The sequence below is a fragment of the Lynx rufus genome, unplaced genomic scaffold (genome assembly GCF_022079265.1).
Source record: "Lynx rufus isolate CCGP_SWC_20201006 ecotype Redwood Valley unplaced genomic scaffold, mLynRuf1.p SCAF_14, whole genome shotgun sequence".
Taxonomy (NCBI): Eukaryota; Metazoa; Chordata; class Mammalia; order Carnivora; family Felidae; genus Lynx; species Lynx rufus.
The window spans coordinates 10198143-10224008 of record NW_025814828.1 but is presented as its reverse complement, the minus strand read 5'-3'; the positions used below and the strand labels follow the sequence as shown (position 1 = coordinate 10224008).

General features: G+C 47.7%; 1 protein-coding gene across 6 annotated transcripts; it reads right to left on the bottom strand.

The window, feature by feature from the left end:
- Positions 1 to 3337: 3337 nt before the first annotated feature.
- RAB9A (RAB9A, member RAS oncogene family) lies at positions 3338 to 25866 on the bottom strand. Of its 6 annotated transcripts, none has more exons than XM_047075900.1 (5): positions 25731 to 25866; positions 22188 to 22277; positions 10241 to 10333; positions 9106 to 9230; positions 3338 to 4432 (listed from the first exon to the last, which is right to left on the bottom strand). In XM_047075900.1, the coding sequence occupies exon 5, from the start codon at positions 4399 to 4401 to the stop codon at positions 3796 to 3798; it is 606 nt and encodes a 201-aa protein (XP_046931856.1). In that variant the 5' UTR covers positions 4402 to 4432; positions 9106 to 9230; positions 10241 to 10333; positions 22188 to 22277; positions 25731 to 25866; the 3' UTR covers positions 3338 to 3795. The 6 variants fall into 6 exon arrangements, with proteins under 6 accessions (XP_046931856.1, XP_046931858.1, XP_046931855.1 ...); XM_047075902.1 differs by lacking the exons at positions 9106 to 9230; positions 22188 to 22277 and adding exons at positions 9270 to 9300; positions 9738 to 9765; XM_047075899.1 differs by lacking the exon at positions 22188 to 22277 and adding an exon at positions 9738 to 9765.

Below are 25866 nucleotides of genomic sequence, written 5' to 3'. Positions count from 1 at the left end.
GGGAACACAACAGCAACGGGTGACGTGAGTGGCGCCCTACCGAGCAGAGGAGGTCAGCACTAGACCTGTCGCGTGTGTGAGCGCTCCCAGGGCGACCCGAAGGGAGCCCGCAAGTCTGCCGTCCGGCCGTCCTTCCCCGGGCCCGCGGACGTGCGCTTCCACTTGGGCTCGGCGGCCCTTCCCGCTTGCCGGCCGCGGCGGGGACTTCTCCGCGTCCCCTGACGGTACAAGGGCCGCTTTCCTCCCCGCGCTCACTGCCCACAAGCCACTGGTATTGTGAGAGACGTGGCGTCGCGGGGTCACAATCCTGAAGGGGAAGCGTACACGCGTTTTCACAGAAATGTCAAACTCAAGGTTTTCTCAAGAGGAGGACCATCTAGGGGCGCCTGGGGGGCGCTCGGTAGGTTAAGCGTCCGACTCGATTTCGGCTCGGGTCATGATCTCACGGGTTCACGAGTTCGAGCCCCACATCGGGGCCCCGTGCTGCCCGTGCAGAGCCTGCTTGGGATTCTCTGCCCCTCCCCTGCTCCCTCGCTCACATTAATTTAAAAAAATGAACATCTATTATATTTTAACTTCAACTAGGGAAGTTTTCACAAGGCGGTGACAAAAACGTTACCCCATCGATGCAATCGCACGTGTCCAGCCTCCACACTGCACACTGCGTTTGCTACACCGGCTTCAAACGTCCATTTGCCCATTCTCCAGGTTCCGTTTCGCCCTCTAGCGATGACCGGCCTCAAAGACGTCCCACCAGAAGACACAGAAGAGCGGGTGCCCGCCCCCGTGTGGCGAGCAGCTGCACTGCAGCGCCCCCCTCCCCCGCCCCCACCGGGGCCCCCTTCCCCGGACCGGCCGCGTGCACAGTCCCTCCCTGCCGCCCGCTTGGGGGCTCCGCAGCTGCTTCCACCAGTCCGGCCGCCAGGCCGTCTCGCCTGCCCCGCCGGGGTCACCCGCTGCTTTGTTCCCCGACTCTCGTTTCAGTATTTCTCGTCTTTGTTTAAGCAACACCATTCAATCAAAGGACCTTTTCCTTCCTTCAAACGAATCAGATCTGCAGCTACCTTTTGCTCCTTGCTAAAGAGCTTTACCATCAGCTCCTTCTATTTCTGTTTGAAGACTGAAGACATCGGGTCAGGTTTAGTTCCTCCTTAGTTGTCACATGTCAGTACTGTGCTAGGTCAGGCAGCCCCCGGATCCCTTTAAGTCACGGTGTTAAACTGAATTCCTCTCCCTTCCCACCCGCCAGTCTTCACACGCGTGAAGATCTGTTCCCTGGCCCATTTTTTGCTTCCCAGCTCTAGACCCCTTGACCAACTAATCCCCGAATATTCTGCTGAAAAAAGGTTATAGAAAAGCTGTAGTTTTTTAAAAACCTCTACAAGTATCAAAACCATACACCATGTAAATACCTACACACATATATATGTATTATGGGCTGAACTGTGTCCCCCTCAAAATTCGTATGTTGCAGCCTCAGTCCCTCAGAAGGAGACCGTATTTGGAAACGGGGCCCTGTAAGAGGCGATCAAGTTAAAATGAGCCCGTTAGGGTGGGCCCTAAATCCAATCTGACTGGTGTCCTTGTAAGAGGAGGAAACTTGCACAGAGACACATGGGGGGTGTGGGGGGAAAGAGTACTGCACACAGGGTAAGGTTATCTGCAAGCCACGGAGACACTAGGAGAAACTAAACCTACCAACACCTTGATCATGGACTTGTAGCCCCCAGAACTGTGAGAAAAATTCCCACTGTTTAGGTCACCCAGAATGCATTTCGTTATGGCAGCCCCAGCAAACGAATAACAATATGCTTTCCTCACATACTAAATAGCTTGATACCCAAGAAACTGACACGTGCCACCTCCAAGGACAGGAACTGGGTGGCAAGGTTAGAGATCTCTGTCCCTTATGCCTTGTGATTTTGAAACCCTTATGCCTTATGATTCTGAAACATGTGACTCATCTATTCAAAAAATGAACAAGGGGTGCCTGGCGGGCTCAGTCGGTAGAGCATGCGACTCTTGATCTTCGGGTTATAAGTTCAAGCCCCACATTGGGAGTAGAGACTACTTAAAAATAAAATCTTTTAAAAAAGGAACAAAAAACTTACTCCTAATACCCAATGTTGAACAAGTGATATTGATACTAGGTATCAATAGAGAATGGTTTCTGTACAGCTGATAAATGAGGTGGGTTGTAGTATAATGGAAATATATCCACATATACTGAGAGAAAACAGCAAATCAAGACAGTGGGTACACTTTTAACTGAAAAAAAAAAGCAAATCCCCCAGAGAAAAAACAAAAGGAAGAATGTATCATAGGCACTAATTTATTAATGATGGATTCCTTAGTTTTTTAATGGAGGGTTAGTTTTGGGAGGGGAGAATGTTTTTTAAGAGTTTTTTTTTTTTTTTTAATGTTTATTTTTTGAGACAGAATGGGAGCAAGGGAGGGACAGAGAGGGAGACACAGAATCCGAAGCAGGCTTCAGGCTGTGAGCTGTCAGCACAGAGCCCAACGTGGGGTTCAAACTCATGAACCAGGAGTTCGTGACCTGAGCCCAAATCAGGGCGCTTAACCAACTAGGCCACCCGACTAGGCCACCCAGGCACCCGGGGCGGCGGGGGGAGGGAATGCATTTTTTATAGATTAAAAAAAAACTACAACTCTGTCTAACCTGAGAACATTATCCCCCCAAACTCAACGTGTTAAAATGTTTTGCTTAGAGCCAATTTGTTAGGAAATTAGACTTTCAAAAGCTTAGCTTACTGAATGATGATGGTAACGCTTTTTCAGTGGCTCCCAATGAGTAGCGCACGACAGCCCTGCCCAGGCAGGTCCCCTGATGACCCCCAGCAGGTGGAGTTGGCCTCCGGAGGACGGCAGAGGCACAAACGGCGCAGCATATGAACTTTATCCACGGAAGACTGCGAGCCGCTCGATCAGTAAGTCCGAGGATGAAAATATCTTGAGAGCAAATCCCTACACAACGTTCAATGATGGAGAAGGCACTAAATACGTGACCAAACAAAAGATGTCTTCATTTACCCTCACACAAAGGACAAACAAGCCTTAGGATTTCCTCCAAGAGTGACAAAGTGCGCTTCTGTGTTGGGGTGGGGTTGGGGGCACACATGTGGCACGCAAATGACGAGTGGTTGGTTACCAGTGAGCCCGACTGTGATGTGGAGAAGCAACATGTGAAACACTTAACCATTACTGCGCTAGATGTGAACTGACTTGGATTTAAATAAAATTTAAAAAATAATAAAAATATGAACACCTCAGTGATTTTAAAGAGAATGAAGAAGTCATGAAATAACTGCAACACAAATGCATTTGATTTTCATCTTTAATACTGAACATTATTGCTTTAGGGAATATTTCTCCCTCGACCAGGAATTGACTGCTAATTACATAAAATATACACATAAAAAAGTAGTTCTCCATTTTCCCAGGGGAAAAAAAAAAACACCAGTAACTTCTAGAATATTCAAGTGTTTTAAAGTCTTGATCATCTCATTTATTAGCTCTGTAACTTACGTATTTAAATTAAACGTTATTAGACAACCATTACCAATTACAAGTGTAAGGTGCCACTACTGAGTAAATTGATTCTTCCAGGAGTGGATGGATCGATCCCTCCTCCCACCCACTAATGAGGCAGCAACATGGTTAGTTTAATTTTGTAAGTGGATGGTCCGTTGCTGCAAACGCTAATTCTCGTCCCCAGCCCGTGTTTTCGTGTACGTGCGGGAGTTGGTTACACCGCACGGGCGACCTCCCGAACGATCAACAGCAGGACGAGCTAGGCTTGGGCTTGCGGTGCAGACTGACGGTGTCGGTCTGGATCAGGTGGTCTGACCTATCCTCGGTAGCAAGCACTCTTCGAACTGCTTCCTCAAAGGCTGCCGCGACATTCGTGGCATCTTTTGCACTTGTTTCAAAGTAAGGATAGTCGCCGTTGTCCTTGCACCAGGCTTGGGCCTCCTCGGTGGACACCTGCCGTTCGCTTATGTCAATCTTGTTACCCAAAATCACAAAAGGAAAGCTTTCGGGCTCTTTCACGTCTGCGTAGTAGATGAATTCTTTCTTCCAGTTACTCAAGTTCTGGAAGCTTTGAGAATCATCGACACTAAAAGTGAGCAGGCAACAGTCAGAACCTCGGTAAAACGGCGTCCTCAGGCTTCTGAATCGCTCTTGACCGGCCGTGTCCCAAATCTGCATGGTAACAAAATGTCCATCCACCTCCAAATCTTTATTTAAAAATTCCACGCCTATTGTATGGAAGAGCTGGGTATCAAATTTATTGGTCACATATCTGTTCATCAGAGAGCTCTTCCCAACTCCACCATCTCCAAGGAGAATCACTTTAAAAAGCGACGATTTTCCTGCCATTATGACTCTCAAGATCTTTGACTTTAGAACCCTGTAAAATAAAAAGGCACCATTACATTCCTTCCGACCCGCACGTTGCCACGCACGAGCGGACAGATGTCCGCGCGAGGGAAACAGAACGCAGAGTCCCCACTCCTTTCTGAACAGAAAGTCATCGGGTAGCAAGAGCGGTCACGTACTGAGCGCTCAAGCGCGTACCAGGCACAGCCCTACCGCCGCTCCCTACGGTGGTGAGGACTCGTTCTTCCCCGCCCTCTCAGGTCGCAGCTGACCGAGGCGGGCACTCGAAGCCAACGGCCACCCCGAAGACCTTGCTCTCAACCATTCCCCTCTCCTCACTTTAAGCCCTGCCACCGTGTATTAGATGCAGGAGGAGACCGAAGCAGGCAGGTGTCCGTGACAACTTCCAAGGGCCCTCTGCTGGCACAGTGACGGTTTTGCCGATGGCTTTCGTCTTGTGCCAGGGGTTTCCTCAATGACCTCCCCTTTCTCTCTTCCAATGCTATCCCCATAGAAGCCGGTAACCAGGAAACCAGAGACAGAAGCGGACTGATCTTGCTGTGAACAAAAATAAGCCATCGACCGAGTAAATGGGACTCCATTCTCTTCGTTAGGAACGCTATTTGGAGTTTGCTAACATTAATGTCAGCAGGAATGTTTTTTTTAAGTGTTTTATTTTGAGAGAGACAGAGACAGTGCAAGTGGGGGAAGGGCAGAGAGAGAGGGAGAAAGAGAGAATCCCAAGCAGGCTCCTTGTTGCCAGCCAAGAGCCTGACGCAGGGCTCGAACTCACGAAACTGTGAGTCTAAGATCATGACCTGACCCAAAACCAAGAGTTGGATGCTTAACTGACTGAGCCACTCAGGCACCCCAGCAGCAATGGAATTTTTTTTTGGAGAGAGAGAGAGAAGGCGTAAGTGAGCAAGAGGCAGAGAAAAAGGGAGAGGGAGAGAGAGAGAATCCCACGAAGGGCAGAGAGAGAAAGAGAGACAGAGGGGAAGGGAGGGAGAGAGAGACAGAGGGCGAGAGAGAGACAGTGGGGCTCGAGCTCACCCAATGTGGGACTCGAACGCATGAACCGTGAGATCATGACCTGAGCCAAAGTCAGATGTTCAATGAGTGAGCCACCCAGGCGCCCTGGAATTTAACTCTTTTTATTTATTTGTTTTGAGAGAGGGAGAGAAAGAATGAGCTAGGGAGAGGGAGAGGGAGAATCCAATGCAGGCTCCACGCTGTCAACACGGAGAGTGACACAGGGCTCGATCCCATGAACCATGAGTTCATGACCTGAGTTGAAATCAAGAGTCAGACGCTTATATGCTAATTTGGATATAAATTTAAAAAATAAAATTAATACATAAAAAAAGAGACACTTAACCGACTGAGGCACCCAGGCGCCCGCAGCAATAGAATTTTTAATAGCATATCGTCATCTAGCACATTCTGCCCACAAGACTCATTTGGGCAGTTCCAACTCCTAATAAATGTGAACCTGGGCTGCCACTCATGTGTTCTGAGAGGGAATGAAATAAACCTTAAACAAAAATGTGGTGCTCTGCACACCCTTCTGGGGAAGCCCAGGTTCAGGACTAAAGCTCTCCCAGCAGCCTGTGTGGGGTGGGATTTCAGATGGCCATTTACAGATGGCTACTTTTTTTAAATTTTTTTTTAATATTTATTCATTTTTTGAGAGACAGAGTGTGACACAGAGTATGAGCGGGAGACGGGAAGAAAGAGAGGGAGACACAGAATCCGAAGCAGGCTCCAGGCTCTGAGCTGTCAGCAGAGCCCGACGTGGGGCCCGAACTCACGAACTGTGAGATCATGACCTGAGCCGGAGTCGGACGCTCAACTGACTGAACCACCCAGGCGCCCCTACACATGGCTACTTTTAAGTGCTGCCAGAAGCACTGTTCCTATTAAGGGCTGTTTTCATTCTTTATTATGGAAAATTTCAAACATACACAAAATTTCTGAATGAGAATATAAATGAAACTCTGTGGATCCTAAACCTAGCTTCACCAATTATCAACTTATGGCAAATACTGTTTCTTCCAAAACTCCCCATTCTCCCTTCTCCCCAGTGATTTTAAATCAAATTATATCATTTAATCCGTAAATATTTTACTATTACATAGATTTTAAGTATATATATATTTTTTAATGTTTATTTCTTTTTGAGAGAGAGAGATAGAGAACAAGCAGGGGAGGGGTAGAGAGAGGGGGGACAGAGGATCGGAAGCAGGCTCTGTGCTGACAGCAGCAAGCCAGATGCAGGGCTCGAACTCACAAACCGCGAGATCATGACCTGAGCCAGAGTCTGATGCTCAACCGACCGAGCCACCCAGGTGCCCCGTGGCTTTTAAGTATATTAAAATTTGTAAAAGAAGACCACCTATGAAGCAGCACTAACAAATCTTCTTCCATCTGCACCATCCAGTACGGCAGCCACTAGCCACATGTGGCCACTGAGCACTTGCCGTGTGGCTGAAAGGAATGAGGAACTGAATTTTAATTTTTTTAAATTTTTTATTAAAAAATTTTTTTAATTGTTTATTTTTGGAGGGGGGAGAGGGGGAGAGGGAGAGGGGGGAGAGGGGGAGGGGAGGGAGGGGGGGAAAGGGGGGAGAGGGGGAGAGGGGGAGGGGAGAGGGGGAAAGGGGGGAGAGGGGGAGAGGGGGAGGGGAGAGGGGGAAAGGGGGGAGAGAAGAGAGGGGGAGAGGGATGGGGAGGGGGAGGGGGGAGAAGGGGAGAGGGACGGGGGAGGGGGAGAGGGGGGGAGAGGGAGAGGGGAGAGGGGGAGAGAGGGAGACCAAATCTAAAGCAGGCTCCAGGCTCTGAGCCATCAGCACAGAGCCCAACGTGGGGCTCAAACTCACGAACCATGAGATCACGAACTGAACCGAAGTCACACGCCCAACCGACTGAGCCACCGAGGTGCCCCGAATTTTAATTTTTTTTTTAAATTGTAACTGATTTGAATAGCCACATTTAAAGACACAATGACTGTAGTGGCCAGTACAGTTCTGGAGCAAAAATGGTCACTAACATGAAAGTGGATACTGGGGATCCCTCAATGGGAAGGTAATGAAGACATGAACAATAATGGTTAAACTGACTAGGATGAATCTGCAAAATCAGTGCAGTAAACATTATCTGGCTATCTCCTGGTTATGTGCAAATGTGAGCCGGTATTATGAAATTAAACGCTTCCTGTAATGTGTAAGAATTCTGCGCTCCCAACTACATGTTACACGATTCTGGTAAAACCTGTAGCAACCTGTCCCTCTTACTGGTTCTTTACATTTCTACTAATTACCACTACAACTGATACAATTTAAACCGGCCAACAAAACTGTGAGGCAATCGAAGTACATACCTCTTGGAGACGTTTTTGACTTCAAAGGATCACTCTGCTCAAAGCTCAAACTAGGTTGGTGTTAGAGGGGAAACTGAGACAGTCTCAAGGCCCGCCGCCCACCCCCCCCACCCCCCCATCCCCGACACATGTATAAATCGGTCCCTTGGCTTAATTCTTTGCAATCCTGCCTAAACAGTTTCGATTTATAGAAAAAAGACTAACAAAACCAAAAATGCACACCAGCTATTCTGACATGGGGAAAGCGTTGGGCTAATGCCCCATCCTTAACGTTCCTCGGTGGTTCTCCAGACATTCGGATCGGAGTCCAACTTCTAAGACAAGACACCTAGCCTGGCTCCCCATCTTTGGCTTCAGTCATCTGGAAATGCACGGTCGGGTGGAACTGAAATTCCATTCCACTCGCTAGGCTCCCAGGCTCTCCCTTGCCTCTCGCCCCGGCTCACGCTGCTTCCTCTGCTGGTGACCCTGCCCCACTTCACCCCAACCACCTCGGAACCACGCGGCACCGCCACCACCTACACTGGGAACCTTCCCCGGAGGCCCCCATCCCGACCGAGGTTGTTCCTTTCACAAGATTTCCAAGACACGTGAACACAAAAGTCCCATGCTGTGGTATGAGGACGTAAGAGATGTGCGTGATTCCCAAAGACCATTCATCCCAGTATTCGAGTAAGTCTCCAATTACCTTACCAGACACAAAGTTTTACCGCACGGCATTCATTGAATTGTTAGGATCTCCACATCGAATTATAAACCAGACGGTGCAATCTAACAACCTCCACCCCGGTGACCGGTTGCACGTATCTACCAAATTAAGCCTTAGAAATTCCTTGCGATTTGCCATTTATCATTTTATCAGGATACTCTGACACAGTTCTTTTCTTTTTTCGTAATAATGTAGGATCTCCTAGTTTGTGCCATTACTCTGATTAAACAAATTTGGGGGATGCTGGACCCACGCACCAGGAAGGAGGGTACGAGTCTGTACATTTCCCACGTTATGATCTGGGGCCTCCCGGACATCCTATTTGCAAGTATGCTGGCATTCGCTAAAACAACTAAGCTATATACAGCCATTTCTGATTCTCACTGTACAGTTGTCTACAGGCATACACGTGATACAGATAATTATATAAACTATCTTCTTTCCCACTGAATCGAACAAAAGCTAGCTTCAGACAAGCTACACAAGAACATAACCATAATTGGCTTACAGACCCTAAAACTGTCCCTTTTCTTTTCCAAAAATAGTAAAATGCTTTGAAACTTCAGTATAAGCTGAATGAATAAAGGTATACTGTTATGTTATTTTCAGAACTCACCTGAAAACGTAATGTGAAGTCTTTTATACGTCCCAGTTTGGAATGACTGCCCCAGGGCAATAATAATAATCCTCACCAAGGTTAAAACATGACTTTAACAATTCAGCTAAATTCGATAAAGAAACCTGAATAAGAAAGCATATTACACAGGTCATAAATGTTACCTTAATTGTTCAGTTCAAGCAGCATCATTATCTGCAAAGAAAAAATTAGGAAGCTCACCTTAGCAATGCACTTTCAATTTGCTTTCATAGTTTTAAGAGTAAAAACAAAAACTAAAATGTAAATAAATATCTGGCTGTATTAGCAGCTAGATTCTTCATTTAAAAGGAAGACCAGCAGTGGGGTGCCTGGGTGGCTCAGTCGATTAGGCGTCTGACTTCGGCTCAGGTCATGATCTCACGGCTTGTGAGTTCGAGCCCCGCGTCGGGCTCTGTGCTGGGCTCTGTGCTGACAGCTCGGAGCCTGGAGCCTGTTTCAGATTCTTTGTCTCTCCCTCTGTCTCTACCCCTCCCGGCTCGCACTCTGTCTCTCTCTCTCCAAAATAAATAAACATAAAAAGAATTTTTTAAAGAGCCTACATCTAACGAAAATAAAATAAAATATAAAATAAAATAAAAGGAAAACCACACCTGAAAGCTGTCCATGACCTTTCTCAGCCTAAAAAAAAAAATCCTAGAATCAATATTACACTTTAATCATCATTCTTTCAAGAAGTTTTTTGCCTACCCACCCTTCTTTTCAAAGTTTCACACTCAGACAACTATAAAATTTTATTAGGATGAAAATGTAAAATATTTCACTCATTCTTCAAAACTTGCCCAAATTTTGAGGGGCTTAGAATATAACCCTATTTCAAAGAATTAAATAAACTGAGCACAAACAAGGGGAAAAAAAGGGTCTCGAGGGGGAGGCGCACCAATGCGACACCGGCAATGCTGGGCTAAGGCTAAGGCAGCGCATTGTCCAGAAGCTTCTGGACAGCCAAGGCAGAGGGGAAAACTTTCCCGCAACAGAATCTAGCCCACCGTCAGAACGGAGAACAGCTCCTGGCACAGAGGCCAAGGGTACACACCCCGGGCCAAGCTACGTGCCCTCCTGAAGCTCACGGGACAATGGCCACAACAGTACCCACCTCCTAGGACCGTTGGGAAGAGTCACTGGGACACGGACAAGGGAAAGGCGTTTCACCAAAGTGCCAGGCTCATGATAGGAGCGCAGGAAGTTTCTGTGGAACAAACACAAGAAGTCTTCACAGGTGGTTTTAAGGAAAGGTTGGTTTCTTCCAAGACCATCTCTCGCATCAAATTGCACTAAGAGCCCCGGGCAGAACAAATAAAGAGGATTATGCAAGCAAACACGAGGAAGCCCTAGAGACCAAATTCAATGTGAAGGTTTCGGAGTGACGGCCTGCCTATGCGAAGCTGGGCTAGCGCACCAGCCTCTCTTGATCTAAACCAAAAGTTTTACACGCCCCCCCACACATCTTTTTTAAGCACAGGGCATCTTTGTGGAACTTACAGACAGCAGCTCGTAACTTATAAATGCCATCAACAAATAAATGAGACTCTACAAAATGCGGACATCTGGGGTTCAAGATACAATAACGACAGCAACAACAAGCACAACAGCCAACACGGACGAAGCCCGTAAGCCATTTACTCCGCTTCACTGCAGCCATTCTCAAGTAGTGTCCCTATGCCTACATCACAGAATAGGACACCGACTCAGAGAGGTCTGCGACCTTGCTTGAGGTCACACAGGTAGGAAAAGGTGGGGAGGGAGATCTCAAGGCAGCTGACTTACTCACCCCTTAGGTACAGCTGCCTTTGCAGTTATATGCGAGGGTTTCCTGTTAGCTGTTGGAATGTTAGCTGCAGGTGGAATGAAAATAAGCAGCTGCAGAGCTAAGGGTCTTTCACCTGTTTGCTTTATTTCAACAGCTGCACAAAAACAAGTTAACCTGGGCGCGGCGGGGGGGAGGGGTTGTCAGTCGGTTGAGCGTCCCTCTTGATTTTGGCTCAGGTCATGATCTCATGGGGTTCATGGGATCGAGCCCCATGTCGGGTTCCGTGCTGACGGCGTGGAGCCCGCTTGGCATTCTCTCCCTCCCTTCTCCGCCCCTCCCCCGCCCCCACACGTGCACACTCTCAAAATAAATAAACCTTAGAACAAAACAGGTTAACCTGACAGACGAGGAGTATTCAATCCATTAGCATGTGATATAAATAAAGCGCATCTAACCGTGGCTAAGTTTTAACAGAGTTTCAGTAGTTTAATCATGTTTTGAATGACATGTCTGCAGAACTCTGAAGCATCTCCCCAGAAGTTCCATGGAACGAGCGGGAAAGCAGTTTTTCAGCAAGCACTTAGTGGGGCCTCCCGCGTGCCAGACACTGAGGATGGGGCCATACCTAGTCACTGCCTTGTGCAACCTGGGGTTGGGGGAAGTGACAGCCTGCACGCAAACCCGTATGCGTTACAACGTGGCAAGACCCACAAATGAAAGGTACGTGGTAGACAGTGCAACTGTTCCTCCTCAACCAGAAACCGAAGCACGGCTTAGACAGTGTGGGGGGTTCTGCCCAGAGTCCCCCTCGGTGAGGGGCACACGCCGTGTGCACACCTGTGGCTCCCTCAGGCCCAGGCCCCACGTGTGACATGTCAGGGGGCCACACGTGATCCCAGGCGCTGGGGGACTTCATTTCCATACACCACCATCCTGTGATGCCGCCAGCTGCGTCGCCCGCTGCTCAGAGACTCAAGGCCAGAGGGAAACTGGTGTGTTCAAGTGCGTTAGAGCCTCCCCGCCAGTTTCCAGGGTGAGCTCTTCCCGAGCCACGTCTCAGTGATCGTTTTGGCCACATGCTGGTACTCAGAGCGCAGCCTCACCTCGCTCTGATTCTGCCGCAGGGGCATCTGATCCAGGGTAAGTGGGTCTGATCACAGGCTAAGCTCAGCAGCAGGAGGAGAAAACTTCAGAAAGGTGGAGGGGGCCGCGGGGCCGAGGCAGCCTGGCCCAGCGGCTTCAGGCAGGGCCTGGGAAGGGTTTCTGCCGCCACCCTCACAACGACGACAGCACCGAGACAGCTCCGGCAGCGGGCCACCTGATGGGACATGGAGTCCACAAAGGTAAGTGGCTGAGGGGAGGGGAAGAGGACGGCCTCGGGTAGAGCTTCAGTGGATGCCCTTAGATCCCTCGACTACTGATGGCACCGGCCGGCTCTGGGACTGCAAACTGGCTTTCGTGCCTTGCGGGGGATCCTGTAGCAAAACGTTCACACCGAGGCTTTGCGCCTCACCTCGCTCCCTCTGAACTCTTCCTCTTGCTCCTTAAGTCGTGCTCACCCCTGTAGACGCAGCTCATCCCCCACCGAAGCCACCTCCCCCACATTCCTAAGACCCTGCACAAACCTCCAAGTGCAGAGGTAACGATGCGGAGATCGCCATGCCCACATGCCTAATAAAAAGGAATCACACTCTCTAAAACGGTTCGGTTTTGTGGAAACGCATTATACCATCATAAAAATGCCCATACTTTCCCCCGAGTTATCAATTTTCTCAACTATAGCAAAAAATATATCCCTATACTCTTCTCAAATCATCTCAAAAAGAAAAAAAAACGTGCAAAAATGTGAACGGTACGGCAAATGCCGATGCCCTAAACGCCTAACTGGGGGTGTCCTGCAGCCCCGAGGAAGCACGGGGACGCAGGACGGTTAGAAACGGGCTACTGCCGAGAGAGAAAATAGCACGCGCACCGCCATCACACCATATAGAAGCTTACAGTTTATATGAAAGTCTGCAAGAAAACCCAGACCATCAATACTGAGTTCAAGCTTCAAAGTTTCGATTTGATTGCAAAGTCACTTTTTTTATCAAAAGTATCTTTTTAAAGCTTCATTTTCCCTTAAAGCCTAACCTTGACTGTATGCTGCGATTAAAATGAAACGGAAATCATTTTCTTTTAAATTTTCTTCAAATACTGCTATCCACCAGACCTCAAGTACAATGGCTTCCTAAATTTTTCTGTAACTCAGGTTATATTAAAAAATAACTCGATGACACAAAAAACAAAAGGAAAAAAGATAAACTGAACTTCACCAAAATTAAACTTTTTAATTTTTTTTTAAAGCAGGCTTTATGACCAGCGTGGAGCCCAAAACAGGGCTTGAACTCATGACCATGAGATCAAGACCTGAACTGACATCATGAGTCAGGCGCTTAACTGACTGAGCCACCCAGGCACCCCTCAAAATTTAACATTTTTGTGCTTCAAAGGACACTATCCAGAAAGTGAAGACAACCCACAGAATGGGAGAAAACATTTGCAAACCACGTACCTTATAAGAGACTCGTATCCAGAATATATAAAGAACTCTTACAACTCATCAGTAAAAAAAAAAAAAAAAAAAAAAAAAAATTTTTTTTTTAAATGGGCAAAAAACGGTCAACATCATTAGCCAGTAGGGAAATGCCAATCAAAACTACAATGAGACATCACTTCATACCACCAGGATGGCCACAATCAAAGAGACAGACAATAACAAGTGTTGAGGAGGAGGATGTGGAGGAACTGGAACCCTCATACACGGCTGGTGGGAACGTAAAATGGTGCAATAATGGAAAACAGACCAGCAGTTCCTCAAAAAGTTAAACATAAAGTGGGGCACCTGGGTGGCTCAGTCAGTTGAGCATCCAACTTCGGTTCGGGTCATGATCTAGTAGTTCAAGAGTTCGAGCCCCACCTCCGGCTCTGTGCGGACAGCTCAGAGCCTGGAGCCTGCTTCAGGGTCTGTGTCTCCCTCTCTCTCTGCCCCTCCCCTGCTCGTGAAATGAAAACATAGTCCACACCAAGACCTGTACATGAAGGTTCACAGCAACATTATTCATAATAGCCAAAAAGTGGAAACCATTCAAATGGCCCTCAACTGAATGGATAATCAAGTGTGGTGTATCCATACAATGGAAGATTAACCAGCCATAAAAATGAAGTACTGATACAGACAACAATGTGGATGAACCTCAAAAACATTATAATAAGTGAAAGAAGCCAGACACAAAAGGCCTCGTATTACATGATTCCATTTATATGTCACGTTCACAATAGGTAAATCCATGGACAGAAAGCAGATTCGTGGTTCCAGGAAATGGGAGTGGAGAGGTAAATGGGGAGTGACTGCTAATGGTATGGGGATTCTTTTTTTTTTTTTTTGGGGGGGGGGGTGGATATCCCGGAATTTGTGGTGAGAGCTGCACAAGTTTGTGAATATACTAAAAGCCAATGAATTGTATACATTAAAAGGGTAAATTGTATGCTATGTGACTTATATCTAAAGAATAGTTAACTAGAATTTAAATAAGAATTTGGAAGAAAAAAAAACTATAGTATGCATATGGCCTAAGAATTAGCAATAAGACCCTAAAATCAGATTTATGCAAAGCCACAAAGGATCTCTTTGTCCCTTCAGCAGTGTCCTTTTAAAGAAACCAGTTATGCACACAATAGGTCCCTTAGGGCTACAATACCATGTACTGGCACAAACACACTTGTATACAGCACACATTACTCTGAATGGGAAAATGGAGAAGTAGGTCATGGCAGGAAAGAAAATGAACCATGTTTTTGGAAGAGCCCTCAAAACTAAAGGTAAAAAAGAGAGCTTTGTATGTCAACCCTTTTCTTTTTACAACACGATTTTTCCCATTTTTCTGCTGTGTACTTTCTTATCTTAACTATCAGTTGTTTATTAAGGGCAGTTTATCGGCAGTACCATTTTCGCGGGCTGTCCCAACCCCTTGCTGGTTTCCGAAGCCATATACTACAATAAGGGGGGGGAGGGTCAGATCCAAGCCCGGAGAATATCTAAATCTCCACTAGGAATGCCTGCAGGGATTAAAGGCAGACATGTTTTTCATTGTTTGTAGATCTAACTGCTTCCATCCTAAACAGATAACTAACCCCATTTATTTCCTCATTATTATTATTAAATAAAGGTTTTGAGCATGGCATCCACAGTGCCATCCAACCTCACTTACAAGCATGTCCCAGTTATATCCCTACAAGTCACTGTCCCCACACCCTTCAGAGGCATTTGCAGTTTACCTTGCCTGGGAGTTCCCTCCCTACACCTACAGAGCTATGAAAATCCTAGTCACGCAAAGGCTTCGTTCAGATCACCTCACCCAAAAAGCCCGCTGTGGCCCCAAAAGCCTAATGGTTCTCTTCGCCATCCCCACCGGATTACAGCTTTCACTCACACCCTAACCACTGTCAGTCTCATATCTGTCTCTTTCCTAACTACAAACTCAACTCCCTGGGAGGGACACACAACACCTAATTCCATCCATTCATTTGTCCTTTCTTGGTTCTGCAACATCTCGTACAAAACTTTACATGGGGTGAGGTAGCAAATAAAGGCAAAATCGAGAACAAAGAGTAAATTACTTCCTCCTTTATTCTCGTTATTCTATTCTTATTCTTCTAATCGTACTTTCCACACTTAACAATTCTTTGTTTCTCTATTCAATCAGTTCTTCCCCCATTCTATTTTTGAAGTCTGTTACACTGTGTGGGAAGGGACCAAAAAATGGATTCTTACTTGCAAGTCTAACAAAAACGTCACTTTAAAATAAGTACTTCTGACTGCAACAGGGAGCTGGTGAACATTAAAAAACAACGTTCCTCTAATAAGCGGCCAAAAGGAGAGTAGGCTGGGTTTGTGAACTGCTCTTCTCAAAATTTCAGATTTGGAACACATAACACATACTTTGTAACCCCTTGACTAGTTCTCACTTCCAAACACTCAAATTGAATTTATCACTCTTGGTTTAAATTTAGGAACATTTTTTTCCCCTCAAACTCACACATTCCTTTTGCATTTACCCTGAATGTCCTACTTAGACACATACCACTTACTCTGAGGCTGAAAGGAACTAACCCAGGAAACAAAAGCACGGATGATCCCTGAATGATGTCTATTGTCGCTTAGAGCTGTGTTCATTTCCTTGTGGTTTAATATCGGTGTGTCTCACTTAACAGCCTAATTAATCAGTTCCACTCTGTTCCCAGTCTTCCTGGGTTGTCTTGCTGAAATGCATGAGCAAGAAGCAAGCCAAGGAAGTCTCTAAGTCTAATGGGTGCTCTAGCTCTACAGCAACAGGTCGAGACGCACGCACGCACGCACACACGGAAGAATTAAGCAAAATACCGTAGGAAGAGACCAACTTGGAGGCATAACTTGCCAACTGAAATAAATTACCTAGCCGACCACTGAGCCGACCACTGAGCCCAGAGAAAGTGAGAAGGAAAAAACTGTAAACCAAACTACACCATCACGATGCCAGAGCAGCACACCCTGTTCAAAGAACTCGTTTCAATAAGCACTCTTTTTTGAAGATAAGTCCTCTAATCAAACTTCTAAGAAACATATACTCACAATTTTGTTTACAACAAGGCACCCCTGTAGTTAGCTATACAAACTAATCATTAACAGTGGTGGAGAGAGAGCGAGTAGAGGGGAAAGCGAGGTTAAGGAACAAGTCTTCTTAAACCATCCTGAGAACACAGAGCACCGCGGTCGGACGTAACTTTCTGCAACGGGAATATTCTAGAAGTGCACCATCTAATCTGTTGATCATCAAGCACACGTGGCTACTGACCGCTTGAAATGGGACTGGTCTGAGGAACTGAACTTGTCATTTTATTTCATTTTAATTGGTTTAAATTTAAATTGCTACATGAGTATTGGACAGTGTGGGTACAGAGTGCTTACTTGGGAGCCCATGAAGGAGCTGCAGGGGGAAAACGCACCTCCTAGAATGACACGTGAAAACAAGGATGAATGTGTGGACGCAAGCGTGTGCTTCAGCTTTTCTCCGGAAAGAGTACAAAGGGTTTCATCTGATTGTTAAAGGATCTGGAACGATCAATACATGTCCAGATCACTTGTGTGCGCTTTTACATTATATATATACATATATATGCATATGTATGTATCTCTCTGTATGTAGATGTACCTATCTATAGATATATTAACATATTTTTTTAAGGTAAACTCTACCCTCAGTGTGGGGCTCAAACTCACAACCCTGAGATCAAGAGTCACATGCTCTACTGACTGAGCCAGCCAGACACCCCCACATCATTTGTATATCATGTGTGATCCATTTGTGTAACTCCTAACACCCTCCAGACTTTCGTCTTTACTTGGCATCAGCATTTCCCCATGCTCCCCCTCACCTGTGAGACTTTATTAATATTACACTTTGACCATGAACTGTGACAGTTCAGTGAACAGATTTACTCATGGGAAACTGTTAATCCTGGAAGTGAGGATTCTGTTTTGTTCTGTTCTGTTTAATGAGGTCCTGAAAAGGAACACGCGTAAATCAACCTGTAATAAGACACTGACCTGTGAAAGGCACTTAAAGTGCTTAATAATAAAGAAAAGAGTAGGGATAGTTGAAGGTTGCACTGTGAGGGGCAGAATTCAAAGACAAAGAAATGGATAAAGGTCACAAGATAGAAATACTGGAAATTCTGGCTAGGTATTTCCGGAAGGAGACTGCATTGTGAAAGAAATGAACTTCAATATGCATGTTAGAAAAATGCATTAAAGCAGCAAAACACAAATTAAATGTGATCTGCAATGATCTGCTGTAACTGAAGAGAACACTGACTGCCTCCTCAAGTCAGATAAGAAACCAGGGGTCTGTAATTTGGAGCAGAAAAGGGTAAGGGCTGGAGAACTCGCCTAGAAGCCCAGGGAAGAGTGAGTACACAAACAATGCCCACAAGACGTGAAGCCACAGCAAAGTAAAACTTCTTGGCTGTTAAGAAATTAAGTAAGAGGAACGGGGATTTCCCAAGATGTATTTCAAGAGGACAGCTATGTGTCTAGCATGTAGGACTCAACTAGACTAGAGGCTCCCATTCTGCGGGGGAGTTGGCACCAGGTCAAAAGCAGAAGAAATGGAAGAGCACTGCAGGCGGCTTTCGGGAAAGTTCACTTCATCCCACTTCTCCATCAATCATGCCCCAGTTTGCCCCAACCAAGGTACTGAAGCGGACTTGGCTTACGAAAAGGCTCCCGAGCCCAAACTCACTCTGCCATCAGTATCTGTTTCACCTCTACACCTGACCGCCCCTCTACTCCGCGCCCCCCACACAGGCTGCCAACTTCTCCATCCCCATGAGTGGCAGCAGAAGTGACCAGAGGCCTCCTAAATGCCAGTCCAAGGGCTTCTCCTCAGTCGTCATCCAAACGCCCTAAGGTACATGCAGCCCTAAAGCAAAGAGAAAAGTGCTTCTCTTAGGACTTGGCTATGCACGCTTCCAGAAAACACCTTCACAGTTGACCAGTGTTCCCACAGGAAGCCCACCTAGTAAGCAGTGAATTCTCTCAGATGTAGCCACTTGTCTGGATGTACGTGACATAAAATCTCACAGGGTACTCAAGACTTTGTTTTTAAACAAATAAGGGACCAGAGGCCCAACTGGGAAAGGGTCTTAGGAAGTATCACACCTCTAGCTGGAGGCATAGGTGGGACCCGCAAGTGTTAACCAGGACTCCATTACTGCCTCAGTAAGGTCTGCACAGCCTGGCAGTGACCTTGAAAATACTTCCTATTTAATGGTCCATAAAACGCCCCTTAGCTTTCTGCAACTTAGATGGCTCCCTCTTCCAACAAGCTCTTAAAGCAGGTATGTGGCAAGGCGGAAGCCCTTACCTCTTCCCAAACCACTTCTTCCCGTTTTAAAACCCAGGGATTCCTGAAGTCCCCCTCCTCAGGACAAGAATTCCAACCCCTTTTATAGTATGTTCGCCTGGTACGCTGATGGCAGTTCAAATTCAACATCTACAAAACCAAGCGAGTTATTTCCCCCACTTCGAAAAATCTCTTTCTGCTTTTGTCTTCTCCGTTCACCCACACAAGAAAGCGTCTACTTCCTCCCCACCTACCGCCATTGTCTTGTTTGCTCAAATAACAAATGCTACGACCATAATATCATTCGCCACCACTATTTACTGAGTATCCACTAGGTACCTGGCATACAGCACCTTCAAATCACCTGCAAGTTGATTTTTTTATGTCAATGTTTTATGTATCGATAAACACAAGTTCACAAAGATTAAGTAACCTCCCCCAGTCTACTTGAACGGGGCGGGTCTACCACGTGTTCCCTTCACTCCCACCGAATGACAGAAAACATCTAAAAAACATACTAATCCAAAAAGACAAGAGGGAACAACTGTAGACGAGAGCAATGAAATTGGGGTAGGAAGCAAATGTTCCAGTAAATGACAAACTGAAGAGGCAAGGAACCCTAACTGCGGGAGAAGCATCTAGCAATGAGAACGCCCATTCCTGGGGCAGACTCCAAGAGGCACAGGCCGGAGAGAAGCACGCCGGCACTTGTGGACGCTTACCGAGACAGGCTGGCCGGGCTGGAAGCACAAGGGTTTGTCCTGAAAGGCCGAAGAGCCCACGGCCACCCGCTCCACACCTGGCGGTTCCCTTCTCCACTAAAGAAGCATGTGCAGCAGAAGATGGGGATAAAGGCATAGGGACAGGGGAAGGAGGGTCAAGGGACAGTCCGCATGGCAACAGGGGCAGGGCAGGCTCTTCTCAATTTCTGCAGGAACCACCGAAGAGCTGAGTGTCTGCAAGGCACCACGCAGGCCGGCGCCCGAGGGGGTTCACGGTTTCCACGTTAGATCGGACATTCCGGTCGAGGACGCCGCTAGCTTTGCAAAGCTGGGTTTTCCAGGGCTGGTGTGATAAAAATCAAGTACTGCTCAAATATTAATGTGGAACAGGATATGAGGGTGGCAGCTGTTTGCTCCAAAACAACAACTTAGGAAACCTCACTTAAGAATACTAGTACTCGGGGGCGCCTGGGCGGCTCAGGTCATAATCTTGCAGTTTGTGAGTTCGAGCCCTGCGTCGGGCTCTGTGCTGACGGCTCGGAGCCTGGAGGCTGCTTCAGATTCTGTCTCTCCCTCTCTCTCTGCCCCTCCCCCACTTGCTATCTGTCTCTCTCGCAAAAATAAATTAACATTTAAAAATTGAAATGAAAGGGGCGCCTGGGTGGCTCAGTCGGCTGAGCGTCCGACTTCAGCTCAGGTCAAGATCTCACGGTCCGTGAGTTCCAGCCCCGCGTCGGGCTCTGTGCTGACGGCTCAGAGCCTGGAGCCTGTTTCGGATTCTGTGTCTGCCTCTCTCTCTGACCCTCCCCCGTTCATACTCTGTCTCTCTCTGTCTCAAAAATAAATACAAAACGTTAAAAAAAAATTTTTTTAATTGAAATGAGAATACTAGAACTCATTCCAGATGTTCTGCATTCACCAACGTGTGGTCCTCAAGCAGTTCTTCCACTGTTCTGTTCTGACTTCCGACTAAACCAAGTAGGTATTTTCCAGTACGTCCATCCCATCACAGCGCTGATGAAATACACACGTGTGAAACTGCACAGACCATAGCAGCCGCCTAGCTGCACACGGCAGCCCAATGAGTTCTGACTTTCCTGAACCTGTTACGTCATTTCAACACTCCTCTAAGTGTTCTACACAGCGAGTTCTGGAAAGAAATCTGTAAGGCTTTTTCCAGGCTTCTCGAACACTGATGATGCAACCACTCTTCCGAAAACTACGTTCTGAAAACCACCTTGGACTCTGTACCCAAAAACCGGGTCCAATTCACAAGAACTTGGAATTAAGACAGTTTAGTTTACATTGAACCGCCAGTTCAGTTTGTTGGCTCACACTGCTCCGCAGTCCCCCACACCTGGATAATGAATGTGGCCATGGAATGAAGACGTCAAGTTGTTCCACGCCGATTCTCCGGCCGCGGCCAAACAACAGCATGGACTCGTAAGGCACCGGGCCTTAGACGAAAGTGGCGTCTGTGTCCAGACTCGCCACCCTGAAACGAGCTGGCTTCGGTGAGGCCGGGATGTGAAACCTCGACTGCCTGTTTCATTTCTATCTTTCTTTCAAAATACGAAGCCATGTGTCTCGCGCGGTCACCTTACTTACGCCCATTTACTTCTGGCTGTCCTCTCTATGTTCACCACAGGCAACAGGATTCTAAACCCTGAGTCCGCCGTGGTCACAAATTAACAAACAGTAACGGAAGAATACAGAATGTGGACATACCCAGAGTTCAACTTTCACAACCGTACCATATCAAGATTCACTTTGGGAACCAGATTTCTCTGCCCCCCCCCCCCGCCCCGCCCCCCGCAGGCCTCACCTCTCCCAGCAGGAGGCAGCCAGGCCTCCCCCACCTACTTACACAGCCAGGAGTCCCAGGCCCCCTCCCTCAGGCATCCTGACCTTACATCTGCATCACAGCTTTCCAAACTCCGGGAGGCGTTTTATGACTTCACACCCCACCCCCCAAATCCCCGAATAAATGTTCTCTCTTGATGACCTACTTAGTCACAAGCCCTGTTTTCCGGCCCTCGGTTTTGACTAACCAATTTATTACCTAGCTAGCTTTCAAGTGAGACGCATTTCCCAAACACATGCACACTTCTATTTGCCTGATTTCCTCCTGCTGCTCAACTAGCAAATTGCCTGAAGCAGAACCACTTGGAAGCCAATCATTTGATGTCTCCACTCGGGTGTCATATAATCTCACAGAGGTTATAAAGCACAACCATCTCATTTTACGAAGAAAGAAATGGGGTGACCTAGCTTGGGCAGAGCGGCAGGCCAAGTACAGATGGAGCAAGACTCGTCGGAGGCCGAATGGATGTTCTTCCTGCACCGATTCCTCTTGACCCTTCCCAGAATAAGACCCCTGCGATCAGGAAAGAACGCGGATCCCGGTGTTAGAGCCCGTGTGATAGCAATCACTTTGAGGTGAACACTTCAGCATCCCCTCTGCCCCACTGGAGACAACTCCTGTTAAGAGGCAGAGAAATATACTAACAAAGAACACACTGTCCAGCAGCACGGAGTCAAAAGCAAAGCTACCCACAAAAGACACATGCTGACTGCATGAATAACACTTTCACAGTGATTCCGAAAAGGAGAGCCCAGCCTGTGTGACTCCTCCTCTCAATCACTTACCCCCAAAGTTCACCCTGTAGTTACATCCACCACCAAAATGAAGAGGTATATACTGAAGGGCCCGGTCTTAGACGGGTGTGGTGAAAATGGCTGGAAGACACCAGAAAGAAAACGATGCAAAAGCCATTTTAAAAAATGTCATCATTCCTTTCTTGATTTCAACGATAAAAACGCACGTATAACTGTTGTCTACTAAGGCTAAATCTACGGCAGAATTTTATGCCCAACAAGAATGGCTTCTCGGTTGGATTCTTGTAAATATTCACACACGGTCAACCTAAAAACCTATCAAAAACGCATCAACTCTTCCCCATTTCATATAGGTCCACCCCACGATAAATGTTCTTCAAGTACCTGTGTGTGGGTGTGTAGCTATTTTGTTTTTTTTTTTTTTTTGACACCTAGCCCCACCCTCAGGAGCCCAGGCAATAAATTTTGCTCTAGGACAAAGTGAGAACCTGCTCTTACGCTTGTGATTAGACTGTAAGCTTCGCTGAGTTGGGCACTGCCTACTGCCCTTCATATCACCAGCACCTCCGTATCAGTGCCCGACAGATTGCCCATAAACAGACTGTTCACTGACAATTGCAGTAATACGGAAACCAAACCCCTCAGTCTGTTTCAACAGCTCTGAATTGTTCTCAAGTCCTTTTTGACACTTCTGCCTTAAAAAGAAAAGATTCTGCTATCAGAAATTATTTGCTCACAGGGCGCCTGGGTAGCTCAATCAGTTAAGTGTCGGACTCTTGTTATCAGCTCAGGTCGTGATCTCACGGTTATGAGATAGAGCCCTGTGTAAGATACAACATGGAGCCTGCTTGTGACTCTCTCTTCCTGCCCCTCCCCCGCTTGCATTCGCACTCTCTCTCTTTCAACATAAATAAATAAACGTTTAAAAAAAGGGGGGGTGGGGGTTGGGGCACTTGGGTGGCTCAGTGGGTTAAGCGTCTCACTCTTGGTTTCGCACTCAGGTTTGTGAGTTTGAGCCCCACATTGGGCTCCGTGATGACAGTGAGAAGCCTGCTTGGGATTCTCTCTCTCTCTCTCTCTCAAAAATAAACTAAAAAAAAAAAAAGAATATTTTAAAAAAGGGGGAGGGGGGCACTGGGTGGCTCAGTCGGTTAACCGTTCAATTTCAGCTCAGGTCATGATCTCACGGTTCGTAGGTTCGAGCCCTGCTTTGCCAGCTTCCAATTCTGTGTCTCCCTCTCTCTGCCCCTCCCCCACTCATGTGGGTGCGCGCTCTCTCCCCCGCCTCTAAATAAGTAAACATTGAAAAAATCTTTTAAAAAAGAAATTATTTGCTCACTCCTTAATCTTTCAAATGAATGAATAAGCCTCTTGGTTAAGGGAAATCTCTCCAAGTTCTCAAACCTTCCCTACTGCTCTTTCCTAAAATGACGAGGAGGTATCCTCAATAGGAAAATGACACTGCATTGGAAGAACTACAGAAGCGCTGGAACGTGAGCCCCAGGGTTACACAGACTGCTGCAAAGCAGGGTTTCTCACCCCTAGCACTAGTGACATTTGGGGCCAGACCACTGTGTCGCCGAGGGCTGTGCTACGCCCTGCAGGACGCTGGGCAGCACCCGGGCCTGTACCCACTAGATGCCAGCCTCTCTCCCTCTCGGGGGACAACCAAAAATGCCTCCAGGCACTGTCAAATGTCCCCTGGGGTTAGAACTCACTATGGCTGGCTTTGGATCTTGCCCTGCCCTCTCACTACCTGCGTGACCCAGGGAAACAGACCTAACCCTCCTCCACCTCCCAGCAAATTCATCAGTAAAATGGAGCTGACACCACAGAAACGTTGGGAGAATGAAATAAAATGAAGGACGAACACGATTTATACGCACATAACATTCAGTGCCAGAGTGACTGCCCGAGCAATGGTAAGAAACGAGGGGAGGCTAAAAATCAGCTTCTAGGACCAAAGGAACTTGGCCTCAGGCCTCCAGAGTACTGTAGCCCCCATGGGAGGAGTGGCGGGGTTAGGAAGAAACGGAAGAGACAATCGAGGATGGAAAAGAGGAAGGGCACTAAACTATTTCCCCAACTTCCAAGGGAGTCGAGGCCAACGACGCTCTTAGTTTTTCTCTGGTCTACTCTCTCTGACCTCACAAACGACAAACCCCAAATATCCCCAAATCAGAACACTCTCCAAAATAAGTCACCAAGCCAGAAAGTGTTTCGTATAAAGCAAGAGGCATTTACTTTGGTGTCTGCACAGAAATACTGAAAGCACCCAGCGTCTTCGCTTTGGGAATCTACAGACCATAGGGAGAGTTACAGACAAGTCGCGATGATCAATTTCAACAGAAGCTTCTGAAAGAGAAACTACGCACACCCTTCTTAAAAGTCCCCGATTGAACAGTTCTCCGTTTCCTTCATCTCTCCAGTTTGGCTCCACGGAACAGTTTTTGAGATCACAGACAAGTTAGGGATTTTCCATCACGACGGAGCCAGAGACAGACAAACGTGTGAAAACAGTTTCTTTTATTTGAAAAAAAGCAATCAAATGCTACTGATTTTTCTCGGGTCGCTGAAATATTATATAAAGAGCCCGTGGTCACATGACATTTTGGAAACTAGCAGAAAAGTCATTCCTCAAAGGAACCGTGGTCACGGGATGTATCGTCACTTAAAAGGAAAAACAACAACAAAAAGGCGACTAATACCTCCCCAACGATTTGGCCGGCGCTTTAAATTCTCATCTCGCCTCTCCACATACAGGGTTGGAAGAAAGGAACACGATTCTGAAACCTTAGCTTGGCGTCGCCATCAGATAACGCCCCAAACTGCCTCCAGCCCCTAGAAGTGGCTTTATAAACACTGCAAAGCCCTCACCGGACTGGTCTTAACAGCAGGGCAAATGTTCACCGAGGCAGCATGGCAGAGGTCGCCAAATCAAACCGCGCGAGCGCCTTTGCTTCGTCTACATTAATCCTTCGGGGGTACGGTTTGGTCTTGCGTGGCCTGGGGTGTGTGCACGGGTGTCCCCGAAGGGTCGGGGGAAAGGCTGGCGTTCTGTTGTGTGTCCCGGGAGGACTGGGCGTATTTCTCCGCGCGCGCGCGTCTCCCCACGGGTTGTGTGTGCGCCCGTCTCCCCCCCGCCCCACCCGGCCCCGGGTACGTGTGTACGTGTCTCTCTCCCTGGCTGTTTGGGTCTGTGTGCGCCCCGGGTGTTTGTGGATCGCTCTTGCCCCGGGTGTGTGTGCGTGTGTCCCCGTGCGTCTTCCAGATGTTTGCGCGTCTCTCCGTGGGTCCCCGCGCGCTAGGGTGTGTGTCCCTCTCCCCGGGTCGTGTGGGTGTGGGAACTCGTCTTTTCTCCTGCGTCAGTCCACTAGGAGCCAGGAGGCAAAAAGCCGTCCCCGTCCCGGGACCGACGCCCGCCCCGCGGCTCCGCTCAGCGCGCGCCCCAGCTGCCCGAGGGCCAGGCCGCACTCGGGGCGCACGGGCCCCCCCCGCCCCGGACCCTGACGCGGGCGCCCCCGGCCCCCGGCCCCCGGCCCCCGCCCCGAGGGGCGTTCGCGCTCCGCTCACCTCGTGGCCACGCAGAGGACGCCCGGGAGCTCGCGGCCGGCCCGTCCAGATGCAACGAGGAGGGAAAGTCGGGGACTGGTGGGCAGGAGGCGGCGGCGCTGCCCGGGTCCGACTCCGGCGGCTCACGTCCAGCACC

What these genes read in the sequence shown, in the direction of transcription:
- RAB9A (XM_047075900.1), bottom strand. Translation starts at nt 4,401, where the DNA reads ATGGCAGGAAAATCGTCGCTTTTTAAAGTGATTCTCCTTGGAGATGGT.